Here is a 23,973-nt window from a genome sequence, read left to right as displayed (position 1 = left end):
TGGACTACTCAAGCTTACCAATCATGAGATGTGAACCGGCCAAAGATTATAGGACTCACTCTCGAACCATGGCTTCCCCTATTCTTGAATCCTTGGGGTGTCTCATATCCTAGGCTATTCTCCTTATTGAATCGGCGAAGATAGCTATGCTCTAATCCCTCGACAAACTATGGGACAATCCATTGACAAACAGTGGGACAAGGCTATAGCCCCTGTGCACCGGAGGGCAGCCTAATTACCATATAGATTTTCTCTACTCCTAAATCCCTAGGCGAACTCCCGCAACTGATCATGCCATAAACCATACTCACTTATTCTCACTTTTCACTTTCATATACTCACTATTACAACAATCACGTTGGGTTCATGACCTTGCACTACCCAAGTGTGTATCCTCATCTTTTTCTCAAAATTCCATTTTTCATTAACAAACAACTGCTTCTATACCTCATCATATACATCTTTCAACAACAACAATATTCATAGTTAAAACTGTCTTGACTTTATATATTGTACTTTCAAGTCAAAAATAGCATTTCCATGCACCCAATGAAATATATATATATATATATAGTTTTTTATAAAAATCAATCTCATGCATGTAATATTCACCATTCACAATCAACAATCAATTAACATACAACTACCCAAAGTAAAGTTTCCCCCCGGTTACCTCAAACCTTTGAAAAGTCAAAGGTTTACCCTTCAATCAACTAGCCTCCAAGCTTGAATTTTCACTCCAAAAGGTGACCAAGAGTCAAAACTACAATCAACTAAGTTGAATTCTATTAACACAATAAACTCAAACATTTGAACCCTCAATCTTTACTTCTAAATTGCCCAATCTTCACCTTACAAGAGGTGGATCCTAACCATTGAGTTTGATAATTACCTTTAGCTCCCAATAGTAATAATGAGCCATTAAATTCCCATTAATGGCATCACAAACTTCCAACCACCATAATAAATGGGATTTTTAGACATTTATGGTGTTCAATAACCCAATATACTAAAACTCATCATATCTAAGTTTAAATACTCTAATCTACCCATATTAACTCCATTTAAGTCAATAAATTTGGACCCATAATCTATATGAACCGAAATCCTACTTCCATTATCAAACCCTAATCTTAATCTTATAAATGTGGGAGAAAAGGGAAGATTAATGAATGTAATACTTAGCTTGGGTGTTTGTAGCCTTCAAAATACTCTCAAAGTGGCCCTCAAGCAAACCTTAACTGAGCATTAACATGCCTCTCCTTTCTTTCCTTTCTTTTCCTTCTTTTTTTCTGTCTTATTTCACGTTTGATAAAGTACAGAAAATGGCCATGCACCGCGGTGCATGGCATAGAGAGGTCCTCCCTCACTTAGAGATGGCTGTGCATTATAGCGGATGATCTATACGCCGCGGGTGGCACAGCAACTTTAACTCCTCTTTTTCTTCTCATTTTGATGCCCGGGTGGTCTACCTCGATATTGGCCCCACAATTAGGGTTGAAATAGCATCAAACAAGATTATTAGACCTCTCTGGCCATACACCACTTTAATTTACTTAATTACCCTAATTAAATTCAATTAATCAGGGAATTAAAACTCAAGATGTTACATTAGAGACTATGCTCCTTAGCATCCATAGGATGCGATGTTTAAGTAATGATGCTCTAATTACTTGTAATAGAGGGAATTTATAATTCAGAAGTAGATTAGGATGCCTTAGTTGAGTAGCTCTACTATGGATGGTAAGCTCAAACCGAACATGTAGGTTGGTCTTGTGAAATAGCTTACAGGTTCATTCGAGAGTATTGGAGGATCAGATGGACATTGATCATGCATTGGTACGGTGCTAATATTATTTGTAAGTGAGAAAAAGGGTATAAATGCCCATAATATTATTTTAGTAAGTGTTATAGTGATTAATTCATTACATCCACTAAATGTTGATTGTTTAGCTAATATCCAAGTAAAAGTTAACCTTTTTTTTCATTGATGTGGATAAAAAAATCCCCAAGTAGAATTTTATAGAGGTTGATCAATCATCATATAAATACCATATGGGAAATCGCCCGCTTCTTTACAGTAGTGTTGGAAGCCAATTGAGGGTTTCAAACATCATCGTGAATGAAATTGTTTAATGTTGTGTTAATGTTCCTAAGATAGTTGGCATAAGAGGTGTGTGTAGTCACGAAAGCATTATGAGCAGCGACAAACTCTTTCATGAAGTGCTTGCGTTCTTTGCAGTGAGCTATAACCTCTTCATTTTTTATCTTTAGTTAAGTGTAACCTATCTTACTATGCTGAATCTCATATTTTGTAGACCAGAAAAATAAGTAGAAAGGGAGGGAGGAAGGGTTGGGATGCATGGTGATGGAAAGAAACCACCTGACATGAATTTTGACTGATTAGTCACTATTACATTTACTAAAGTAATATTATGGATACTCTTTCTATTTTCTCACTTTATGCTACTGGATGCTCTTGATCGATGACCTTATGAGTATTTTTGCCCTTTTTTTAGTCCTTGTAAGTAAATATTGATACATGATAAGTACAGTCAATATTTAACATTGAAAGCTAATGGACATTAGGATAAGTTAACGTTTGCTCACTTTTACACCAACTTTGATAATGTTATGAATATTTTTATCCCTTTATCTATTTTTTTAATATAAAATTTAAAAAAATCTTTCATTTAATACTTTATTTATGCAAAATATTAAAAAGAAAGATTATATAAAAAGAATAATATTAAAAAATATTATTAATAAGACTTTATTTTTATACCATTGAATCTCTTACAAAATACTCCCTCCGATTCACTTTATTAGTCACCTTCTAGAAGGATGAAGTGGTCCACTTTATAAGTTATTAGATTACTAGCGATATTTTATTTTAAATAAAATGTCTAAACTATCTTTAAAAAGTAAGAATGAGAGAAACAAAAAATGATATTATATATTTTATTTACTTTTTAAGAGTTATGATTATAATTTTATTAAATTTTATTCTTTATAATTGATATTGATGGGGTTAGTAAAAATAACTTATAAATTAAATCAAAGGAGTATGTTTTGGTATTAAATAAAGCCATCCATTTCGTCCCCATCTCTGATCTCTCTATTGCCGTGACGACCAACTATTGATGAATATAGAAGCATAGTTCACATAGTTTAGCTAACTTGATAGTAAAGTCAGGAATTCAGGTCGAATAAGCCTGAACCCAAATAGGCTCGCTATTTTTATAAGCCCAAATTAACAAGCCCAGCTCGAATTATTTCAGGCTTTAGGCTAGCCTGAATACTCGTTTAATATATTTTTTTGGTGTGATTTTGATGATTTTTTCCCACCTAATTGCACCAAAATAATAATCCAACATGCATTCATTGGTACTATTTTTTTTAACCATCTAAGCTAACAAAGCAAGAGCAAGTTCACCATACTAGTTTAACATCTAAAATAAATAATCCAACAAAATAACAACACATTCAACATGACATTAAAGTTAAAACATAACAATAATCAACAATACAAATAAAAGTCAAGCTAAATCCAAATCCTATGGCTCTTCCTGTTCCTCATCATCATCCAAAACTACATTTGCACTCTCAATGGCAGACAAATCCGTATTTAAATTTGGTTCAAGTGATTCCTCCTCTTCCTCTCCTTCCCCCTCTCCCTTTCCTTCTTCCTCTTCCACTACCTCTTCTCACTCAATCCTCTCTTTCTCTTCACTATCTGCAACAAGACAACAGAGGAAAATTTTTTCAATTATAATTGAATGAAATCAAATTTTACTTAATAATTATATAACAAAATAATCATATATTTTAAATTTATATTACCATCATATTGAAAACCACTTAACTAATTACGAGTGCAAATAAGAGCTTGAAAATTAGAAGGAAGAAGACTGTTTCGGTATTTGGTGAGAACATGTGAGCTAATGCTAAAAGTCAATTCACTTGCTACTGTAGTGATAGAAATGCTAGGGATATCAGCTGCCATCTTTAAAAGGATAGGAAATCTACCCTTATTAGTGTTCCACCAATTGAGAACATCTAAATCTTGATATGCTTGGGGTTGAAGTATTGCCTCATCTAAATAAAATTCAAGCTTAGACTTTTCAACAGACATAACATTCATGCTTGTATAATTAATCCAATCCTGCAACATGTAAAAATTTAATAAAATACCAACTAAAAAAATAAAATAAAACAATAAAATTAATAATAACATGAAATTAAACTTACATCTAAAACTCCTGGAATATTGCTACTCATGGTTGAAGCTGAAACACTAGAAGTAGTGGAGGATTGAGCTTGATTTGCTTGCATTGGAATCGTTGAACTTAATCTAAGATCTGAGAAAAGAGCATCCATCTCTTTATATTGATTAAAAATATATCTCAACTTGCTTTGAACGCTCCCAATCTTGGCAGGGCAATTTATAGGATCAATCCTTGCATACATGTATTGTATCATTTGAATCTTCATTCACGGATCAAGCATAGCTACAATTGCAAGGATAGTATTATAATCATTCCAATACTTGTCAAATTTTTCTTTTATTTTTTGAGCCATTTCTTGTATCACGAGATCACCATTTACCATAGTATCATTTAACAAGATCCGAATCTTTGATACTTGAGCGAAATACAAGGTCGAAGTGGGATAAGATGTCCCAAACATCAACCTTGTCATCACATAAAATGGCCTTAAGAAATTACACATCTATTCTCCTCTCCTCTACTCTTCATATGTTAGGCAATGGGTAAAATTATTATCAATAAATGCAAAGCTAGTAAAAGTTCGACAATATTGTAATCCACTCTTGAGCATTGTTCCATCTAGTGGGCATATTCATCCTCAAGCTAATTGAACTATCAATGCCACCAACCTCTTCAACACATTTTTGAAAGCAATTGCCCTTGCTTCTGATTGTTTAACATACTTAATGCTATCTCTAATCTTGTTTAGAGCAACGCTTGTCACTTTTAAGCCCTCTTGAACTATTAAATTTAAGATATGAGCATAACACCTTTGATAAAAAAATTTTCCATTATAAATCAACCCATTATCTTGCAAAACTAACCTTTATTTCAAAATTTCTTACATATTATCATTTACAGAGGCATTTCTAAAGTGATAGAAAATACTTTCTTAGTAATCCCCCAATCAATCAAACAATCACAAACTTTTTTAGCTAATTCTTTTTCGAAATGTAGAGGCTCCATCTTATAAAAAGAAAGTATTTTACTATTTAATCTCTAATTTTCATCAACAAAATGAGCAGTCAAGCATAAATAACCTTCAGAGGTTATAACAGTCCAACAATCAAATGTTAAACAAATTCTACCAATATTTTTCAACAATCTTTACTTCAATGCCTTTTTCTGCCCTTGATAGACTTTTATAACATCAGACATAGTGTTTTTAGTGATGCACTTTACACTTGGATTCAACATTAAAGAATAATACTTGAACCATTTATATTCAACTATGAAATAAGGCAAATCATTTTCAATTATCATCATAGATAAAACCTCTCGCACATGCTTATCATTAAGCTTTCTAGGCCTCAATTTTCCTTCTCTATCTATCATCATCACTCTAATATCATGATACTTAGCAAGTTGAGGATAATTTTTAGCATGTCATGCTAAATGAGATGTGCCATTAACCCTAGATCCTGTTAGGTTTTTGTTACAACTATTACACTTGGCTTTTACTTTCCTATCAATTACAATTCTAGAAGATGACTTCCAATCATTAGATGTACAAGTTTTTGATTTTTTAGCAACAAGTGGCTTCACTTCTTTCTCAGAACTTATTCTTTTACTAGAATTACTAGAACCAACAAACTTATTACTTGAAGAGGCAACAAATTTCTTACTTGCTGAGGAAGCTGATTTAATTGTAGAGGCAAGTAATTTTTGCTCATTGCTTTTTTGAGAGAGAAAAATATCAACTACTTTACCTTGCCACGCACGTTATCATCTACCTTACTATTAGAACTACCACCCACATTTTCATTTGTTTTCTTCCTTTGACTACAAGACATGTTTCACTGCATAAAATTGGAAATTAAATATCAATTTAACATACCATGCATCTATGCCTTTATTAAAAGTTAACACAACCAGAGGCAGTCTCAGATAGCTTAAGATATTCAATTTCACATAACAACACAACCATTGAAATTCACGCAGAGGCAGTCTCAAATAGCTTAAAAATAAGCTTAAGCAAACACAACCAGAGGCAGACTCAGAGGCAAAGCTAACTTAAAAACAATCTCAAGTAAACACAATCAAAGATTGATCAAGCAATCAAGCAAACAATGAGCATGCCATTAGATATCGAAATAGAGCAGAGATTTCAGTCTTGACTCTTAAGCAATCAAACAGATTGAAACAGAGCATGTCAGTATGCATGAGAGAAAAAGAGAGAAGAAGAGAAAGAAAACCTTACTAGTAGGTTCTGCTGTTCTGGTCTAGACAAAGCTTGTTGTGCTAGGGGGTTCTGGTCTGAACAAAGCTCATTCTGCCAGTGGGTTCTAATCTTTCTAGTATGGATGAAGCTCGAGTATGAGACAGTGAGAGATTGCAATCGATTGTGTAGTTTGAGAGAGATTGAGAGTGTGACTATGCGAGTAGGCCAATGAAGTCCGGTGAGGAAGAGGAAGCAATGACTGCCGATGGGTCTGGTCTTCTTCTTTTACAGCCTTCAAAGTTTAGCTTTAGGTAGTTTAGTGTAAGGAGAACTGGAGAAGCAAGACAGTGATTCAGTGAAGACGCTCACTGGATCTGATGATTCAGAACGTGCTTTGACTTCAATCAACCGATATCTCGATGGCTCGAAACTTCAAACGAGAAACAGAGAAAGCAATTTTAGGCTTTAGGGTTTTTTTAGCTCTTGCTGTCTCGCCTCGCGTCTCACTCTCAGCCTCTCAAGTCTCACCTCACTATCTAGACCTTAGCCCTCACCTCACTCACTCATGACTTATTTCTTGGTGTTAGCGTGTCTGCTTTTGTAGTAAGTAGCTGGCGCCATTTTTTTTAAAAAACAAAATGAGTATTTGGGCTTATTCGGATGGCCTGAATAGGCTCGAAGTATCAGTTTTTTTCTAAAATGTTAAGTACACTTAAATTACTGGCTATATATATATATATATATATATATATAGAAGAGAGATTGATGGGCTCGGTAAAATCGGAAACGGTAAAATCGGAAACAGTGAGGCAGCCTTTCTGCATTAGTCAAGGGCAGAGGGAGGCATGGATTTCGCAGATTTGAGAAGAGCTGTAGAGGAGGTTGAGCTTGTCGACGCTCACGCTCACAGCATAGTTGATCTTAACTCCAACTTCGCTTTCATCCATGCCTTCTCTGAAGCCTATGGTGATGCCATTTCTTTCGCATCACACTCTTTATCATTCAAGGTACTCCATCCTCACTCCCTCTCCTGTTATTCGCAACCATCATCGCCATCTGGATCCAACTGGCCTGATTCATGACTTGCCTCATGCGTATGGAAGACAATCCCGACTTTTTAGCTTCCACATTGTCAAGTCTGATAAAAAAATCCCGACTTAAATGATTCAGTTGACGGAAACAAAAGGATTTGTAGTTTCCAATCGACCGAGCTCCAATTAGAAAACTCGGCTGCGGCTGGTAAGAACCGGCCATGGGAGGCCCCTTTCTGAGACCATATGCCCAAAGAGAGTGGTATCACTATCCAACAGACTAGCTTATTGGGTGGGAAAGCTCTCACATTTATAAATCTTTCACCACTTGTGAGACTCTCGATGTGTGACTTGTGACGTATGACTTTAAAATGAAAACCGGAATCATCTTTGTACTATCGGTCAATAACGAATTTTCCTACGGCCTTGCACAATATTGAGCGCCCATGTAAAACAGATAACTGTAAATAACATGTTAATGTTACATTCCGGTTCGTTTTTTGTTTTGACATTGGGAAGTCAACATAATTGTAATCGTGTTATTATGTCAATCAAGCCACAAAACATGATAAACTGATAACCCGAGGTTTGGATTTCCTTATCAGAGTTGAATAGTAACTGGAAATGAAGTTGAAGGGAAAGAATAAAGGAATGCGTTCTAGCATGTTCTGTAAATTTTGTGAAAGTAATTGATTATGTGTGCTGTGATTTCTACTTGCATCTCTGCTGCATCAGTTCTTGTTGAGCCATGCTTCAGGATTTCTAGCGTGTTACTATATTTTATGGTGTTTCAAATTGAAACTCAACACTCATTCATGAGTCCCCAGAATAATGATTGACCTCGTTCTATGGATTTTTCATGAAGTATGGGTCCGATTTCCTTGAGTCAGATGATTTACCAGTCTCATGTTAAACTGCATGCAGCATTTGTGGTTCAATTCCCAGTTCCACCTTACAATTTATATATACTAGTGTTATGGAATGGAATTTGCTTGAGAACTTTCAAATTATTTTGATTGACATCTAATCTGTGATCAAATTATGCAATAACAGAGAAGTTTAAGAGAAATCGCTGAACTCTATGGATCCCAATGTTCTCTGCAAAGCGTGGAAGAATACCGAAGGGTCTCTGGATTGCAATCCATCTGTGCTACATGCTTCAAAGCTGCAAAAATCTCTGTCATACTCATTGATGATGGGTTAGAATTGGATAAAAAGCATGATTTAAGGTGGCATGAGAGTTTGACACCTCTTGTTGGTAGAATCTTAAGAATTGAGCGGTTGGCCGAGAAAATTCTTGATGAAGTGAGATGCTAAGATTTTCACTTTTGATCTGAAGTTGCATAATTGTTGGGCTTTTGATCTGAAATTGCATAATTGCTGGCCATCTTATATTGTTTTTAGGCATTATATTGTTCTTTATTCTGCTTTCTCTGTTTTAACTGCATAATGAACAATGTCAGATACAAGCTTTTCTCTATTTTGTGTTTATGTTATTGTTTACTAGCTAAAATTCCAGTAAGGTATTATTTCATGTTTAGTTTACTTTTACATGGTCATTTTTTTTTTTGGGGGTGGGGGAGGGGGACAACATTCTTTTCTTTGTTGACTGCAATAATAAAGTTAAAAGAATATTGCCCTTCTTGTAATTTTCATTACAAGAGTTTGTGCAATCAGGTCATAAAAATTCATAACAGACTAGAATTTGAGGAGGAAAGTCTAATGTCATTGGTAGTACTGTCCTAGGAGCATTGTAAAGCAGAAATTTTGTAGGCGAATTACTCTTACGCATGCTTTCATTCCAAACACATGAAATATTGTAATTTGGTTTCAACTTTTATTTGTTTTCCCTTCTTGCATTTGTAATTGTAGTCATACTGTTTGTTTCTAAGCCATGCTTTCGGCCATTTTCTATTTATTTCATGACATATTCTGAAATCTTATGTCACTTTAGGCATTGACAGATGGATCTAATTGGACATTGGATAAGTTCACTGAAGCATTTCTCTCAAAGTTGAAATCATATCCTTTGCAAAATCAATCTCTTTTCTTAATTGATATATAGTTGCATAAATGATTCACCAGTTTGGCTGGACTCCTTAGCATTTTTTTCCTACTGTTGCTGGTGAGATCTTTGGATTGAAAAGTATTGCTGCATATCGTAGTGGTCTTGAAATCAATACGAAAGTGACAAACAAGGCTGCGGAGGAGGGTCTCACTGAAGTGCTAATTGGTGAGTATGTAAGTTGCTTTCAAAATGATGTAATGCTGGATATTCCTAGTCATAATTCCTTATTTTCAGCTGGGAAGCCTGTCCGCATAACAAGCAAGAACCTTATTGATTACATCTTCTTGCAAAGTTTGGAAGTTGCTCAGTCCTATGACTTGCCAATGCAGATACACACAGGGTAATGGATAGTTCTTAAATTTCTGATGCTTCAGCATATTCTCCCATTGATAGCCAAATATTTTTCAGGGAATGGATGAGTTTTAAAAACGGGTAGTCTAAGTCAGTAAAACCTGAGTTCATTAAAATTTCTTGTAAACAACTGGACTTCAGTTAATAAGGTTTCTTGAACTGTCTTGTATTTGGCAGTGCGTGTGTTGTGGAAGTGCAGTAGTCCATGCTTTGTCCACTTTTAGGATTTACCAAAAATCTTGTTCATCAAGGTTGCAGTTTCCTTTGCTATTTACTGCATTTTGGTAAATACCATATTAAGCATCCCGTGCTACTCAAGTGGGGTGGGAAACCATCCTCCTAAAAGCTAGTTATTGAGATGAAAGAACTAATCCATTTAAATACCCCATTGAGTATCCCAAACTACTAGATGTGTGACTTAGGCATCCCATGCTACCTTGGTTTCAATCAATACACGTTTCACTTTTAACTAATGTACTATAAATTAAAATATTAATTTTTTTTTTTGTAGCTTTGGGGATAGTGGGATAAAGGCTTGTTGTTGTTGTTGTTGTTGTTGTTGTTGTAGCTTTGGGGATACAGATTTGGATATGACACTATCCAATCCTCTTCATCTCCTTGCAGTTCTCGAAGACAAGAGATATTCCAAGTGTCGTATAGTTCTTTTACATGCATCCTATCCTTTCTCAAGGGAAGCATCATATCTAGCCTCTGTTTACACCCAGGTAAATGTTAGATGACTCTGTAAATCATATTAGTACATATCTAATTTGGATAACAGGTTCCCTGGAATTGTAAATAATACAATTTTTTTCCTTCAGGTGTATCTCGATTTTGGGCTGGCAATTCCAAAGTTTAGTGTTCATGGAATGATATCTTCAGTTAAAGAGCTATTAGAGCTAGCTCCAACAAATAAGGTGACAGTATACGCAGTCATAATATGAGAGCACTGTGCACTGGGTATAGAAAATAAGAATTTCCATGCACTAGTAGGATAGAAAATTCAGGTGTAGCATATGGAATTAATTTTAGAAGTTTATACTTCATAATCTATAGTTTATAGCCTCAATTTTTATAACTTTTAACGTTTATGTTAGGTTGTCTGAGTAAGGAAGTCAAAAGGCAATCATTTCTTTCTTTGCATATTTATCCTGCTTCCTGGGTTGTTCACCCTTTCACTTCGTAAAAACTTCTGTACTATCTAAAGTGAAACTTCAGTTATTTTTATCTCTGGCTATGTTATTGCACACTCTGCACTGGCACACACATGGCAATATGGCATGTGGAGTTGTATTTTTGCTCTGTGCTGGTGACATTTAATGTCTTGCTTCAATAACTTGCAGGTGATGTTCAGTACTGATGGCTATGCATTTCCTGAAACATTCTACTTAGGTTGGTTGGCATCATTAGCATTTATTCTTTATACTCCATTTACTATAATACTTATTTCTTTGTTTTAAATACTTTTCTTCTTCTTTTTGACATCTTGCTTTGTTTTGAATTGTCTCATCACTTTGTCATGGTTTGTCTGCCCTCTTGCCTTAACATTTATCCTGATTCTTGGGATTTGTCTTGACATCTAAGCTTAGAAAATTATGGTCCACGCATACATAAATGCGGACCAGGGGTTTGAAAAGGAGAAATATGCTGGTGGCTTACTGACAATAATTCTGTTTCAATTTATTTCTACATTTGGCAACCTGGGATTCCTATTTACTGTTGGGGCATGTGTCCCATTTCTGTATCAATTATACAAGATTACATAATTGGAAAGGGGGACCTAATGAAAACTGGATTCGTGTCATTAGTGAGAAGGTGCAGGCCATATATAGAGGGACCATGCCTATGAATCAACCACCGGAATCCTATGAGATAAGCAAATTAAAGAGATATAACATGCATTAAAGGATATCACAGAAAATCAGAGCGCTGAAAATGAAAACAAACTAAGTCAACTTGATCCTATGAGATCTGGACATGATGTCACAGATTTCAAAGAGAGTTGAGCCTAATGACTATAATCACCACTGCACCCCCTCTTCAAGTTGAGGGTAGATGGTACCCATCTTGACTCCAAGCTCTTTAAGTCTACTCAATCAAGGAAGGCCATCGTCAGATCACATCATCAGCTACTTGCAATTTGGTTGGACTGTTGGAGTGTAATTGAGTTCAAGTAATCCAGAATCGAATTTTTGAGTCAAAGAATGTCAGTCAGTAAGATGTACGTAAAATAGTGCATATTCAGGCCACCCTTTGCTGTGTCTGTTGTCCAAAAAATTATGGGCCATTGACGTCCTAGTAACATCACTAATTTAAATGCAATATGTTTTGTATTTATAAATGTAAAAGATGATTAGATCTCTTTCATATGTCACCTGAATAATATTATCAATCATATAACCTACAATCTTGGCCCTAGAAATTTCTACCTCCTCCCTGCCTCAATACTTGAGGGCCAAACATGGCTGATTGAAATAATTTTTGTTTTTTTAATTTGACAGGTGCAAAGAAGTCTCGTGAAGTTGTTTTCTCTGTTTTACGTGATGCATGCATTGATGGTGTTCTCTCAGTTCCCGAGGCTGTGGAAGCTGCTAAAGACATCTTTGCACGAAATGCAATCGACTTTTACAAGATTAAATCAGCCGTTGGTACTGTAACTTCACACAACAACTTGTCCCAAAAGTCAAATATTGCCTTAGAGTCTGAATTGTCACTTGTTCGTCTGATCTGGGTCGATATTTCTGGACAGCATAGATGCCGTGTGAGTTTACGTCAAGCCTATTTCTATCATTTTCTCATTCCTGTCCTACATAGGAACCTTACATTTGGGAACTTGAGGAGAAAATTTGAGAATGTTTACTTGCTGACTTAGAAAGCTTACAATTGTAGTATGAGACAAGCAATTCGGGATTATGTTTACAAATGCAATAAACTTGATAAGGAAAGTCAACTGTCCATGGTCCTCACAACTAGGCTGCTATTCATAATGCTTGATTGTCCTATCTGGTTCAATGGTAAAAATTCCTGTTTTAGATATTTGTAAGGAAACAAAGTAATTTAACTATCTTTTAGAAAAAGTTTGCCATAATTTTGCATCATGCGGTCACATGCCAGTTTGACTGTTGCCTATTTAAGTGATTGTATCATTTCCTGAAATAGATGTCTTCTCGGACAAGTTAATATCCAAAATATTCGTTCTTGAGTTACATCTTTGATAAGTTGTACGAGCAATCTTTGAAAATGGAGGAATGCTTGAATCCTTGCATATTGAGGGGAGACATTTGAATAAACATTTTAGGGTTAGATTGCTTATAAAACTGAAACCGCAGTTCATGTTCACATTAATGTAGAACAAGGATTTCGTTAGACAATTTCAGCACATTTTCTTCTTCTTATTCTCTTCATGAATAAGTAATCGACTGTGAACCTAATCAGTGACTGTGAGGGTAGATTGATACAGTTCCTTGAAGTATGTAACGGTCATATAACTGGATTTTGATTTCCAATAGTTTCCTATGGATTTCAGATACTCTGTCCGGCTGTTTCAGCATAATGAAGTGTCTTTTATTGTTATATACATGACAATAAAAGACAAGTAACGCTCATTAGTTTTAGCATATGATGGGCCTGACATTCGTTTTGACCATGTTTACAAGAGGAAGGGTACTAGAAAGGGCCCAAAGCCCAATCAGCATACAGTGAACAGTATGGAGGCAGTTATCTAGGGTAGTGTGCCCTAGGTAGAGGTTATGCAGACTTTGGTTTTGCTCATGGGAGAGATCCTGCCCTCTCGAACGACAGGAGTGTTTCATTTCTGTTGCATTTAGCTACTGTTTGTGCTTGTGCTCTGTTTTGTCATTGTAATTGACTATAGTTAGTTATATTGTAATTGACTATAGTTAGTTACTTTTTCAGTTTTCCTCTTCCATTTTCTCCATTGAAGAGGTTGTAACTAACTTGTTTTGAAGTTAACCAGTGATATTTTTCCCAGTTCCGTCAGCATAACATCTTCAAAAAGAAGTGAAAATATATTCATGATTAAAGAAGCAAAATTAAGAAATGCAATAAATCCTCATTGCAAAGTGGCAGTGAACATGAGCAATTGATGCTGGGTCATTAATGAACAGAATTTGTTGTCACGATAGTAGCTACATTCTTATTGTTCCATCATGCTTTCCCTCCCTTTTTACCACTCACATTAGAATGAGTATGTTATAGTATTTAGGAATAATTCTTCCAGATCTGCAAAAGGTTAATTTCGACTCTGCTTGGAATTCTTATTATTCAAGCTATTCACAAGATGCTGCTAGTATTTGTTTCAGGTTGTTCCAGGAAAGCGTTTTAAAGATGTTGTTAAGGAGCATGGGGTTGGTTTGGCAAGTGCTTGTATAGCAATGCCTTCTTATCTAGATACAATGGTAGAAGGGTCTGGTTTGAGTGCAGTCGGTGAAGTAACCCTAATGCCTGACTTGTCTACAAAAAGGAAAATCCCTTGGTACTCCGTTTTTTACTTCATGAGATTTTCTGATATTTTATATTTAACTGGTCTTGCAAATTGTGATTTATTTTCAATTTTTCACCCAAAATTGTGTGTGCATCCCCTATTTATCTTGAAGTGAAAGATAATGAAAATCTCAATGCAAAGTAACTTTTTGCCAAATGGAGGCAGTAATATAATAATTACAAGACAAGCATTTTGAAATCTTCACTTCTCCCTTTATTTTATTGATACGTTAGTTTCTTTGGCCAGCTATTGTTACGTCGAAGAATGACATTCAAAGAACCTGCAACTCATGACATGCACAGTTATTTTGCGTTGGGCATTTATAATTGTGAAAGCTTTTGCATTCCATAACATAATTCGAATGAAGTTCCCTAAACATTACATTTTGTGTTTGTGGGTGGGTGAAATTCACTCATTTTATTTTATGAGAATTCAAGAGTAGTCTAATTTGATTAGTATTAGTATCCCATATTCATCTCTTTCTTCCTTTTCTTTTATCAATTCTTAGCATTACTGAACTTAGTCATAATTTTTATTCATTTCAAGATGTATTAGTTTGTCTCGTTATTCTATTCTACGAGCTATTATTTTGTATTTGATTACTACCGAATTCGTTAACTTCTTTAACATTGCAACTTCCATATCCACAGAATTCTTCTTCTTCTTCACAAAAACCACCAAAGGGTTCGTGAAAATTTGTAACTCGAGATTATCTTCTTGAGCTGATGGATTTAATCATTAAGCTGTTGCAACTCTTTTCTGTGACAGGAGAAAGCAAGAGGAGATGGTTTTATGTAATTTGCAAAATAAATCAGGTGAAGCATGGGAATATTGCCCAAGAGAGGCCTTAAGAAGAGTTTCAAAGATTCTGAAAGATGAATTTGACTTGGTATGTTGTAAAGCTAGTCTTAGTTGTGATGTACAATGTTGTTTAATGTTTGAACCTATGTTTCCAGGTAGTGAATACAGGGTGAATTTTATCTCTTGAAGAGTATAACTAGGTATTAAAATTAATGCTCTTCTTATTCATAAAAAAGATAGTACTCTTTCATGATCTAATGATTGAATTGTACCGTGAGAACTGATTAAAAAAGTGAATAAACAAAAATTGTTTAGGGAAGGGAAAGAAGAATGGGTGCCGATTGACTCAACTCATTACTCCTCCACATCAGCGTTTGATGCCACATCCCCCATTTTTTCATGATGTCATTGCTGCTCTTCATTCCTTGGGTATTTTAGTGGAACAGGTAAAAGAAAAAAAAAGGAATTTATAGCATCATCAGTTGTAAATATATATATGATGAAAACCTTTTTTTATGAGCATTAGTGTTATATTTTTATCTGAAGTGTCTGTAGCTTATGATTTGAATTGTGTATCTACTTCATTATTTATGAAAAGTTATCAAGGGAAAAGGAAGGAAATTTGAGCTTACCTTCTCACAATTATGACGAATAGTTCCAGTGGAGTTCTGTTTGTTGGAGGACCTGGAATTAGTTTTAAAGGTAAAATAACCTCTTGGCCTTGAGATCTAGATTGGCCACTGTCTAAACATCAGGTAAACAGAATTTCTCTGAATCCTGTGTCAACTATAATATAGTGATGTAGGACCGGAACCAAAAGATAACAGGAGCCCAGGATTTTACTTCTGTACCACCAAGAATGGAACAAAATCGCTAACAGAACTCCTAAATTGGTTACTAAATAAAATAACGCTCTATATCAACATGTACAAATTCACACAAGGATTCTATAATTCACCTAAATTAGTTTATGTAAACAGGCTTGATAAGATTTCAATTTCTTTTAACCTTAGCCTAGTTACAGGCTCTGAACTGTTCTAATGATCATTAGCGAGATACCTCCAAAAAGAAAATATATCCATATTGCTGAACCAATGCCTCCTACTCCGTCTAAAACATGGATCGTGTTAGATTACTGTGCCAAACCAAGGTTCCGAGAAGGACTGTCACCATACAGAACGTGCCAAATTAATGCTAATTTTTAAATTAGCATTTGGTTGTTCTTTGTAGGTCATCTGCAATTCCTCTCCTGAGGTTGTAATTGGTGGCCCTCATCTTCTGACTCTTTTTTGCCTCCCCTTTTCTATATATTTAAGATACATGCAGAAGCTGGAAAAGGTCAATTTGAAGTTATTCAGAGCTATTCGACTTGTACTGAAGCTGCTGATGAGTTAATCTACACTCGCGAGGTTATTAAGGCAATTGCAAGAAAGCATGGGTTGCTGGCAACTTTTATGCCGAAGTAAGAGTGGAAATTCTTTGAGTTCAACTATAATTATCTTGCCAATCTATTTTGGAGGATGCTGAAATTTAAGGCTAAATCAAAGGGGCTAAAGAAAGGCATTCTACTTCAGCCTTATGTACCTTTTTATAATATTTTGAAAATATAATTTAACTACAAGAAAAACTTCCATAGATAAAGATAACTGGTAACTATACAACAGTTAGGCCCCCTATGCCATATAAGGCCCGGTAAGATAGTAGAATCTAATGCAACCAATGCTCATATTATATTTGGGGGTGTACAAACGTTAGTATAAGCTTATTCATTCAGAGCTTCTTTTACAATTACCTCTACTATCTGCCAAGGAAGGGTGGGATAAGCCATGCTGGCAAATTTTGTACATTATCTTTAGAAGCAAATTTGTTTGTGTATTTATTTACTAACACACATACCTAGTAATATTTATGTCAATAAAATATTGTTTTCATTTTATCATCAAGCACAATGATGTTAATGCAACAGACAAAGTGGTTATAAGGTGGATCTAGTATACAATACTTCCCAGTGCTACCTATACTATTAGCTCTCACCCTACAAAGCTGTGCCAAACATGCCTTGTAATAATAAATTCTAAACCCTTTTAACAGTTCCATGTAGTTTGTTGCTGTTACTCTGTAGTAAGATATATAGGCCTCTCAAAGGGAAAGGTAGCATAGGAGTCCAACTAGAGTGGCATATAATACATGCAGCTTTTGAACTCTCTTTGGTTGCTTCAAGTGAATGCTAAGAAATATATATTTTGCGTATGTATAACAATGTTCTCTTGTAATATTGAAGGTGCTTTTTAGATGACATTGGCTCTGGAGTTCATGCGCATCTTAGCCTGTCACATAATGGTCAAAACGTCTTTATGGCATCAGATGAGTCGTTTAAATATGGAATATCGGCTATAGGAAAGGAATTCATGGCAGGAGTTCTGCATCATCTTTCTTCACTTTGGGCATTTATAGCACCGCATCCTAACAGGTTGCTCTTCATAATAGTAGTCCATGATTATCTTATCATATGAGCATTTTATTTAATTATTTATTTTTAAAATTTCAGTATGTTCATAATTTTGCTCTCTCTCATTACATGGTTGATTAAGAACTAGCAACGCTGATTAGATTGTTGGCGGTGGACCCAACTGCACACAATCTAATCCTCTGTATTGAACTTGTTTTCGGACCATGAAAGAGAAAAAGCAGAATATGATTAGAAATTGATGATATTGCTGAAACGGGAACTTGAGCGGTTGAGACTTGAGCTTGTGAACTTTCAGATTCCATTCTTTTATTCCATGTCAATTGTTAAAAAGATAAAGCTTATAATGATTTATTTAATTATGTATATTAATGATAGAGAACCGCCACCTTCTCTGTCCTTCTTCGGTACTTGATGTTTTCGTATTAGCTCTGTCTTTTTGTGATACTTAGCCCTGTCATTGGTACATACATAACTTGTGACTCTATTGGTCTTAATTTGTAAAGCGTAGGTTGATTCATTATGAGTAATTCCCTAGATATCTGTTTGGAAATTGAAAATAGGAATTTTTCCTTTAGGAATGTAGAATTTATCTAAAGTTACGTGCTTTTGAATAGTTGTTAAGAGTTTTTTTTTTTTCTCTTATGATTTGCATGTAGGAATTTATATCGAAAATATTGTTCTAAAAAATTAACCAGCAAAAGGGGAACCAAAGAAAAGGAAAAACGTTAATCTCTGTAGGTTGCAATGTCCACGCTTAATCCCTGTGCATCCAAAATATTGTTGCATGGACTATCTTATCCTGCATGGTTGCTTAGCACTTCTTTCTTCCTTGTAGTTACCATCGTCTTCAACCCAATACATGGAGCGGTGCATTCAAGTGCTGGGGAAATGAAAATAAAGAGGCCCCAATACGAGCTGCATCTCCACCTGGAGTTCCTGGTGGTCTAGTGAGTAACTTTGAGATTAAATCATTCGATGCTACTGCGAACCCTCATCTAGGCTTGGCTGCCATGATTGCTGCTGGAATTGATGGGCTTCGTAGGCACCTTTCTCTTCCTGAACCTGTTGGTAAGTTCAGTTGATCTTTCATCACACATGGCATGACTAGAATATTTTTTGCAAGCACTAATTATCATCTCAAAAGAATTTGACTGACTGACATTGTGAAATATATTGGATAACCAAAGAAACAGCTTTCAGATGAGGCTTGCTCAGTGTGCGTGTAATTGTGACGTGACTCGCATGTAATAGAAGGCGGGCATACCTCATCTTTTGCTAATAGAAACTCAGGCTGGAAGCTTGCGTTTCTAAGACGCATAAGAGGTTACCCAAGTTGAATAATGCTTAGTTTCTCCTTCCTCAAGTCAATAAATGTAGTTATAGAAAAGTGAAAACTTTTCGATTTCCTTCTAGAACTTGGTTATCGGAGTGTACGCCTTTATTGTCTTTACCAGTTGAGCGCTGATTTTGCTACCATCTTTCTTCCTTCTTTCTTTCATCCAATGATTTTTTTTTTGGGGGCTATTTTCATTTGTTTAATCGTTTGGATCAATTACAATTGCATCAAGGTAAAATAAAAATCCTTCTAAATCATTTTTTCTTGATCTTGTAAAAAGCGTTTAAAGCAGACAAAAAGAGGGAAAGTGGACAGGACAACTTTATCGTAGACCTAACCATAGTAGTACATTTGTTTGTGTGCTAATATACCTTTGTCAAATGTTATATCCTTGTTTTCTATGCGTCACAGTTATTCAAGTGATACGTATAATAAACTGAATGTTATTCAAATCTACCAATGAGTTGTTATTCTATTCCCCCCCCCCCCCAAAGAAAAATAATAATAATAATAATTTGCATAAAACAGATACAGACCCAGAAAGCTATCCAGAAAAACTTCAAAGGTTGCCTAGTACACTCTCTGAATCTTTGGAGGCTCTTGATGAAGATGATGACATCTTTAAAGAATTCATTGGTGAAAAACTGCTGACCGCAATAAAAGCAGTTCGAAAGGTATGTACTAGCGGGGTTAACATGCTTCTTAAGTGGTAGTTAGTAAATCCATATGATATAGAATGCTGTTACAACGACAATAACAACAATGACAAGAGTTTTATCTCACTAAGACTGGCTGCATGGATCACACAATATTATCATGCTTTATCAACAACCAGATAGAATACAATTACACTTGTTAAGAAGATAGTAACAGGCTGCCATGGAGTGGAAGATTGAGTGGATAATTTTTAAGCGGTCTCCCTTCCGGATTAAATTCTTTGGTATTTAACGTGGGCTGTCTTTGCTTCTTTGGCATCTCAATTTGACTTTTAAGGAGACTTCTCTACTGATCTCTTATGTCTTGGAAGCGAATAAGCTGCTTTTCATGTGTTATAGTTCTAAAAGTTCATGCTGCAGATGGGACATTTTCTTTTTGTCACGTAATTAGTTTTAAATGCAAGTCTTGTAAGACATAATGAAAAAGGAATACCTGCAGTGTTTAAGTCTGTTTGCAACAAATCACGCAATCAACTCCGATTGCTGGGATGCATTTTTATCTCCATGTCCTTAATGTTCTGTACTACATATCATGCTTCAGTTACTCTAATACAAAGTAGAAAAAAGAGGTCGCAAGATTATAGTTGAGGAAGACCGCTTTCTAGAGCTGGCACATATGCTTATACACCACACGGTTTTCTGTTACCATGTTCTTAGATATAGAGATTTAACCATTCTCCACTTAGTTTCTTCATAATCGGTCATTTGTAACGATGCAGCAAATAGTAATTCGATGACTGAATGATCGTGGTGGCTCTTTAGACAGTTCTTTTCTCTTCTCTACTCTCCCCACCTTTCCGTGTTATTTCTTCAGTCAGGCTAATTATGATCATTGATGTGATTTTTCATGTGCAGGCTGAAATTAATTATTTCTCAGAGCACGAGGGTGCACACAAGAATCTCATTTACATATACTGAATCAATCTGTTGCACTGGTGTAAGATCAGTCAGGCTAAAGTATTAGACTCTGGTGATTCTTCACGTTGAGTAATTTATTAATGCTTCCGATCCATGGGGTTCAAAACCAAGATAGTAATACTAATAATAATAAAGTCGCCCCTCCCCCACCCCGTAGGGATTTGTAGCTTTCGTTCCTTTGTCCTGTATTTCCCAATGGTTTTCCATCACTGTGCACTCTGCGCATAATGAACAAGTTAATAACAACAAATTATCTTTTGTCTTGTAAGGCTCCGTGAACTATATCCATTTGTTAATTTATATTCTGCTCAAATTTTTTAGTATATTATATATAGTTTAAGATGAATATTGTATTGTTTATATTATTCATAATTTATGAATCACATTTTTTTGTGTTGATGTATTTATAATAATGATATTTTTTCTGCATTAAAAAAGATAAAAGTACTTAATTAACCAACTGCCAGAGTTTATATACTTCCAACGTGCACATGTAACCTTGTAGTCGCGTCACTCAAGTTTGATTGCGAGGGTAGATTTTTTATTGAGTTATTGAATAGTAAAGCTTTTTTTTTAATATAAACTGATAGTTTACTGACTTGACTAAATCTTCATTTTCATTTTTTTAATGAACCATCCTTATTGATGAAATTCTGTGATCTTTGTACGAGTCATTAAATTTTTATTCTAACCTCTTGTATTTATAAGCTTATACTCCTTGCGCTTGTTATGTAGGCACCTTAGAGGGGTTTTATCCCCAACTAGATCGAATAATTGGTAGTCATGCCCCAGCGATATGACGGGGATTATCTCCCGTTTAAAGTTAAAATTTCCATAACATATATAGGATAACATTGATTATTTAAAATTAGTCAATTTAAATTATTTTAAATTCGAGCTTGAGATGCATTTCTTCTTGGAGTAAATTTAATTATTTAACCATTATAAAAACGACGTATAGAAGTTATTTAGCACATTACTAGAAATAAAACGTTGGATGATTTCATGCATTCCATGAAATGCTAAGGTTGGTAAGAGAAGAGAGGCAATGGCTCTTGTGATTTTGGTAAGGAGGGGCTGGGAGAAAAAAACTGGAACACTCAGAACGGACACACTATTCACCAACCCAAATAACCGACGTACCCAAATCTACGTTCCCATATATTGTTGCTCCTACCATGCATGATTTTCTACGCAGAAAATCTGGAAGAACCAAAATCACGAAGCAGATCAGAGAGATTATATTCCTCTAGAACTAAAAACGAAGACCCTAAAGGCTGTGCCAATATCTCATAATATAATTCAGAACACAAGGAGATGGCAATGCCTTTGCGAGCCCTGTTGGCCTCAATTGTGCTCTTTCTCGTTATCATCGTTCTTCAGCTTCCTCACGTTGATGCAGACACTAATCCCTCATGGAAACGAACCACTCACCACGTAGGAGGAGGCAGTACGGTTCCCCTCTTCCAGTCCCGGCCACGTTTTAAGCCGGGTCCTTGGAAGCCAGCTCATGCCACTTTCTATGAAGGAGGCTCTTCAACATATGGTATATTTTCTTAACAATGCTAATTCCCAACTTTCATATATTAAGTCATGTATACATAAGATCTTTAAAATTTGATAACTTATTTGATTCATACAAATAATTTTCTTACTATTAATTAGTTCATTATTTTATTAATGAAGTGTATGGGTAACAATAACATTGAATCTCTTTAAACTTTTTTTCTTGTTATAACCCTGTAAAATTTAGATGATGCATATTCTCCACTAATTAGCAAATAGCAATGTAGCTCACTAATAAATTAAGGAATTTTTTGCAAACGTGTAAAAAAAATTAAAGAATTCCTTGTCAAATTTTAAAATTGTTATTTTCATGAATTTATTTTTTTAACAAAACTAATGTACCATAATAAATAAAATTAATGTATGATATTAAGCTGGACTGGACCTGGATCAGAATCCAATTGATTTATAGCTACACTGAGTATGGATTTGCTTTAGGCTTTCTGTAATCTCTTCGTCCTTTTTCCCCTATATGTTTTTGTTAAAAATTAACATCAAGATGATTAAAAACTCGAATCTCTGCTCACACAGTCACACTCCACTATCTAAGCTAGCCTCGTCTAGTTTCTCCCCTCGTTATTTAAACTCACCACATTGGATTAACTATGAAATGGGTTGACTTAGCCTAGGACCAGCTGCCCAATAATAGGAAATGATTTTATTGGCTGCGGAGCAACAAAGTCCTTAGTTACCCGAAACTAAAGTCATTTCTTTTCAGTTTCTATATACCGAAACGATGGTTTGGGAAGAAGTACAAATATATTGATAAATTTGAGAAAAACATGGCAGGAGGAGCATGTGGGTACGAGGATGTAGTGAAAGAAGGGTATGGATTTGACACTGCGGCATTGAGCCAAGTTCTGTACAACGATGGACTCACGTGTGGTGCATGCTTCGAAATCCAATGCGTGAACTCGCCATGGTGCAAGCATATCAAACCTTCCATTTTCGTGACGGCCACCGATTATTGCCCTCCCAATTTCAACCTCGCGAGTAACAATGGAGGATGGTGCAACCCGCCACGCGAGCACTTCGACTTGGCCAAGCCTGCTTATCTTGATATTGCCGAGTACCAAGGTGGCATTGTCCCCATCAACTATCGCAGGTGGTTATCAAGAAAATCTCTACGCATAATAATTGTTGCGGTTGTTTTGACAAATTGTGATTGAAAGTGAATTGAAATGCAGGGTGGCATGCAAGAAGCAAGGAGGCATTCGGTTCACCATAACTGGGAATCCGTACTTCTATCTGGTGTCAGTGTGGAATGTTGGAGGAGCAGGGGATGTGGTGGGAGTGAAAGTGAAGGGAAGTGAGAAGGTGAAATGGACAGTTTTGAACAGGAATTGGGGTCAGAAGTGGGAGACCAATGCCATGTTACAGGGAGAGTCATTGACCTTCCGTGTCAGAACAAGTGATGGAAGGCACTCCACTTCGTGGCACGTCACTCCTGAGAATTGGCAGTTTGGGATGACCTACGAAGGCAAAAACTTCAAGTGAATTCACTCCAATTCCCTCCTTTCTCAACCACCATGTGCCTTGGTTTGTATATATTTGTTCTATTTTCAAGTATGTTGGCAGCTCCTTAGAGGCCGCGCATCAAATTAGAGCAGCTGAGAACGAGAACGAGCTTCCCCAGCCAGGTAGGTTAAGACTTGTAAGTTGTACCGGTTAGATCAACGTCGAAAGCAAATTTGTTCCTTTCCCCCTTTTATGTTCCCCCTTTTATAACTTTTGCTCAATGAAAGAATTTAATCAATTTGTTAATGCGTTTGAAAGGAAATTT

The 23,973-nt window shown here is 35.6% G+C and overlaps 2 protein-coding genes across 5 annotated transcripts; both read left to right on the top strand.

The window, feature by feature from the left end:
- Positions 1–7,217: 7,217 nt before the first annotated feature.
- On the top strand, positions 7,218–20,892 carry LOC129309782 (protein fluG-like). 4 transcript variants are annotated; one of them, XR_008592959.1, is made up of 14 exons: positions 7,218–7,436; positions 8,514–8,765; positions 9,415–9,482; positions 9,578–9,693; positions 9,763–9,868; positions 10,448–10,604; positions 10,701–10,796; positions 11,223–11,271; positions 12,381–12,640; positions 14,202–14,374; positions 15,152–15,272; positions 15,340–15,384; positions 15,500–15,630; positions 17,466–17,600. XR_008592959.1 is itself a non-coding variant. In XM_054951498.1 (14 exons), exons 1-14 carry the CDS (start codon positions 7,275–7,277, stop codon positions 20,622–20,624), a joined length of 2,070 nt encoding a protein of 689 aa, XP_054807473.1. In that variant the 5' UTR covers positions 7,218–7,274; the 3' UTR covers positions 20,625–20,892. The 4 variants fall into 4 exon arrangements, 2 of the variants coding, with proteins under 2 accessions (XP_054807473.1, XP_054807482.1); XM_054951498.1 differs by lacking the exons at positions 15,152–15,272; positions 15,340–15,384; positions 15,500–15,630 and adding exons at positions 18,490–18,722; positions 19,519–19,664; positions 20,562–20,892 and having other exon boundaries at positions 17,466–17,654; XR_008592958.1 differs by having other exon boundaries at positions 15,152–15,384.
- Positions 20,893–21,868: 976 nt separating this feature from the next.
- LOC129317565 (expansin-A9-like) lies at positions 21,869–23,946 on the top strand. The gene is made up of 3 exons (XM_054961878.1): positions 21,869–22,170; positions 22,980–23,295; positions 23,378–23,946. The coding sequence occupies exons 1-3, from the start codon at positions 21,942–21,944 to the stop codon at positions 23,685–23,687; spliced, it is 855 nt and encodes a 284-aa protein (XP_054817853.1). The 5' UTR covers positions 21,869–21,941; the 3' UTR covers positions 23,688–23,946.
- The last annotated feature ends 27 nt before the right edge of the window (positions 23,947–23,973 follow it).

This window comes from Prosopis cineraria, unplaced genomic scaffold, assembly GCF_029017545.1.
Source record: "Prosopis cineraria cultivar Desert tree isolate PC_DT_omini unplaced genomic scaffold, ASM2901754v1 PC1, whole genome shotgun sequence".
Classification (NCBI taxonomy): Eukaryota; Viridiplantae; Streptophyta; class Magnoliopsida; order Fabales; family Fabaceae; genus Prosopis; species Prosopis cineraria.
The sequence above is the reverse complement of the archived record's forward strand: the minus strand, read 5'-3'. Positions and strand labels throughout refer to the sequence as shown.

Bases quoted from the DNA above. Each gene is read 5' to 3' on its own strand.
- LOC129317565 (XM_054961878.1), top strand. From the start codon at position 21,942: ATGGCAATGCCTTTGCGAGCCCTGTTGGCCTCAATTGTGCTCTTTCTC. The intron at 22,171-22,979 runs GTATATTTTCTT...AAAACATGGCAG, and splicing joins AGGAGGCTCTTCAACATATG to GAGGAGCATGTGGGTACGAG. The intron at 23,296-23,377 runs GTGGTTATCAAG...ATTGAAATGCAG, and splicing joins GTCCCCATCAACTATCGCAG to GGTGGCATGCAAGAAGCAAG.
- LOC129309782 (XM_054951498.1), top strand. From the start codon at position 7,275: ATGGATTTCGCAGATTTGAGAAGAGCTGTAGAGGAGGTTGAGCTTGTC. The intron at 9,483-9,577 runs ATATCCTTTGCA...TTTTTTTCCTAC, and splicing joins TTTCTCTCAAAGTTGAAATC to TGTTGCTGGTGAGATCTTTG. The intron at 17,655-18,489 runs GTTGCTCTTCAT...TCTTCCTTGTAG, and splicing joins ATAGCACCGCATCCTAACAG to TTACCATCGTCTTCAACCCA.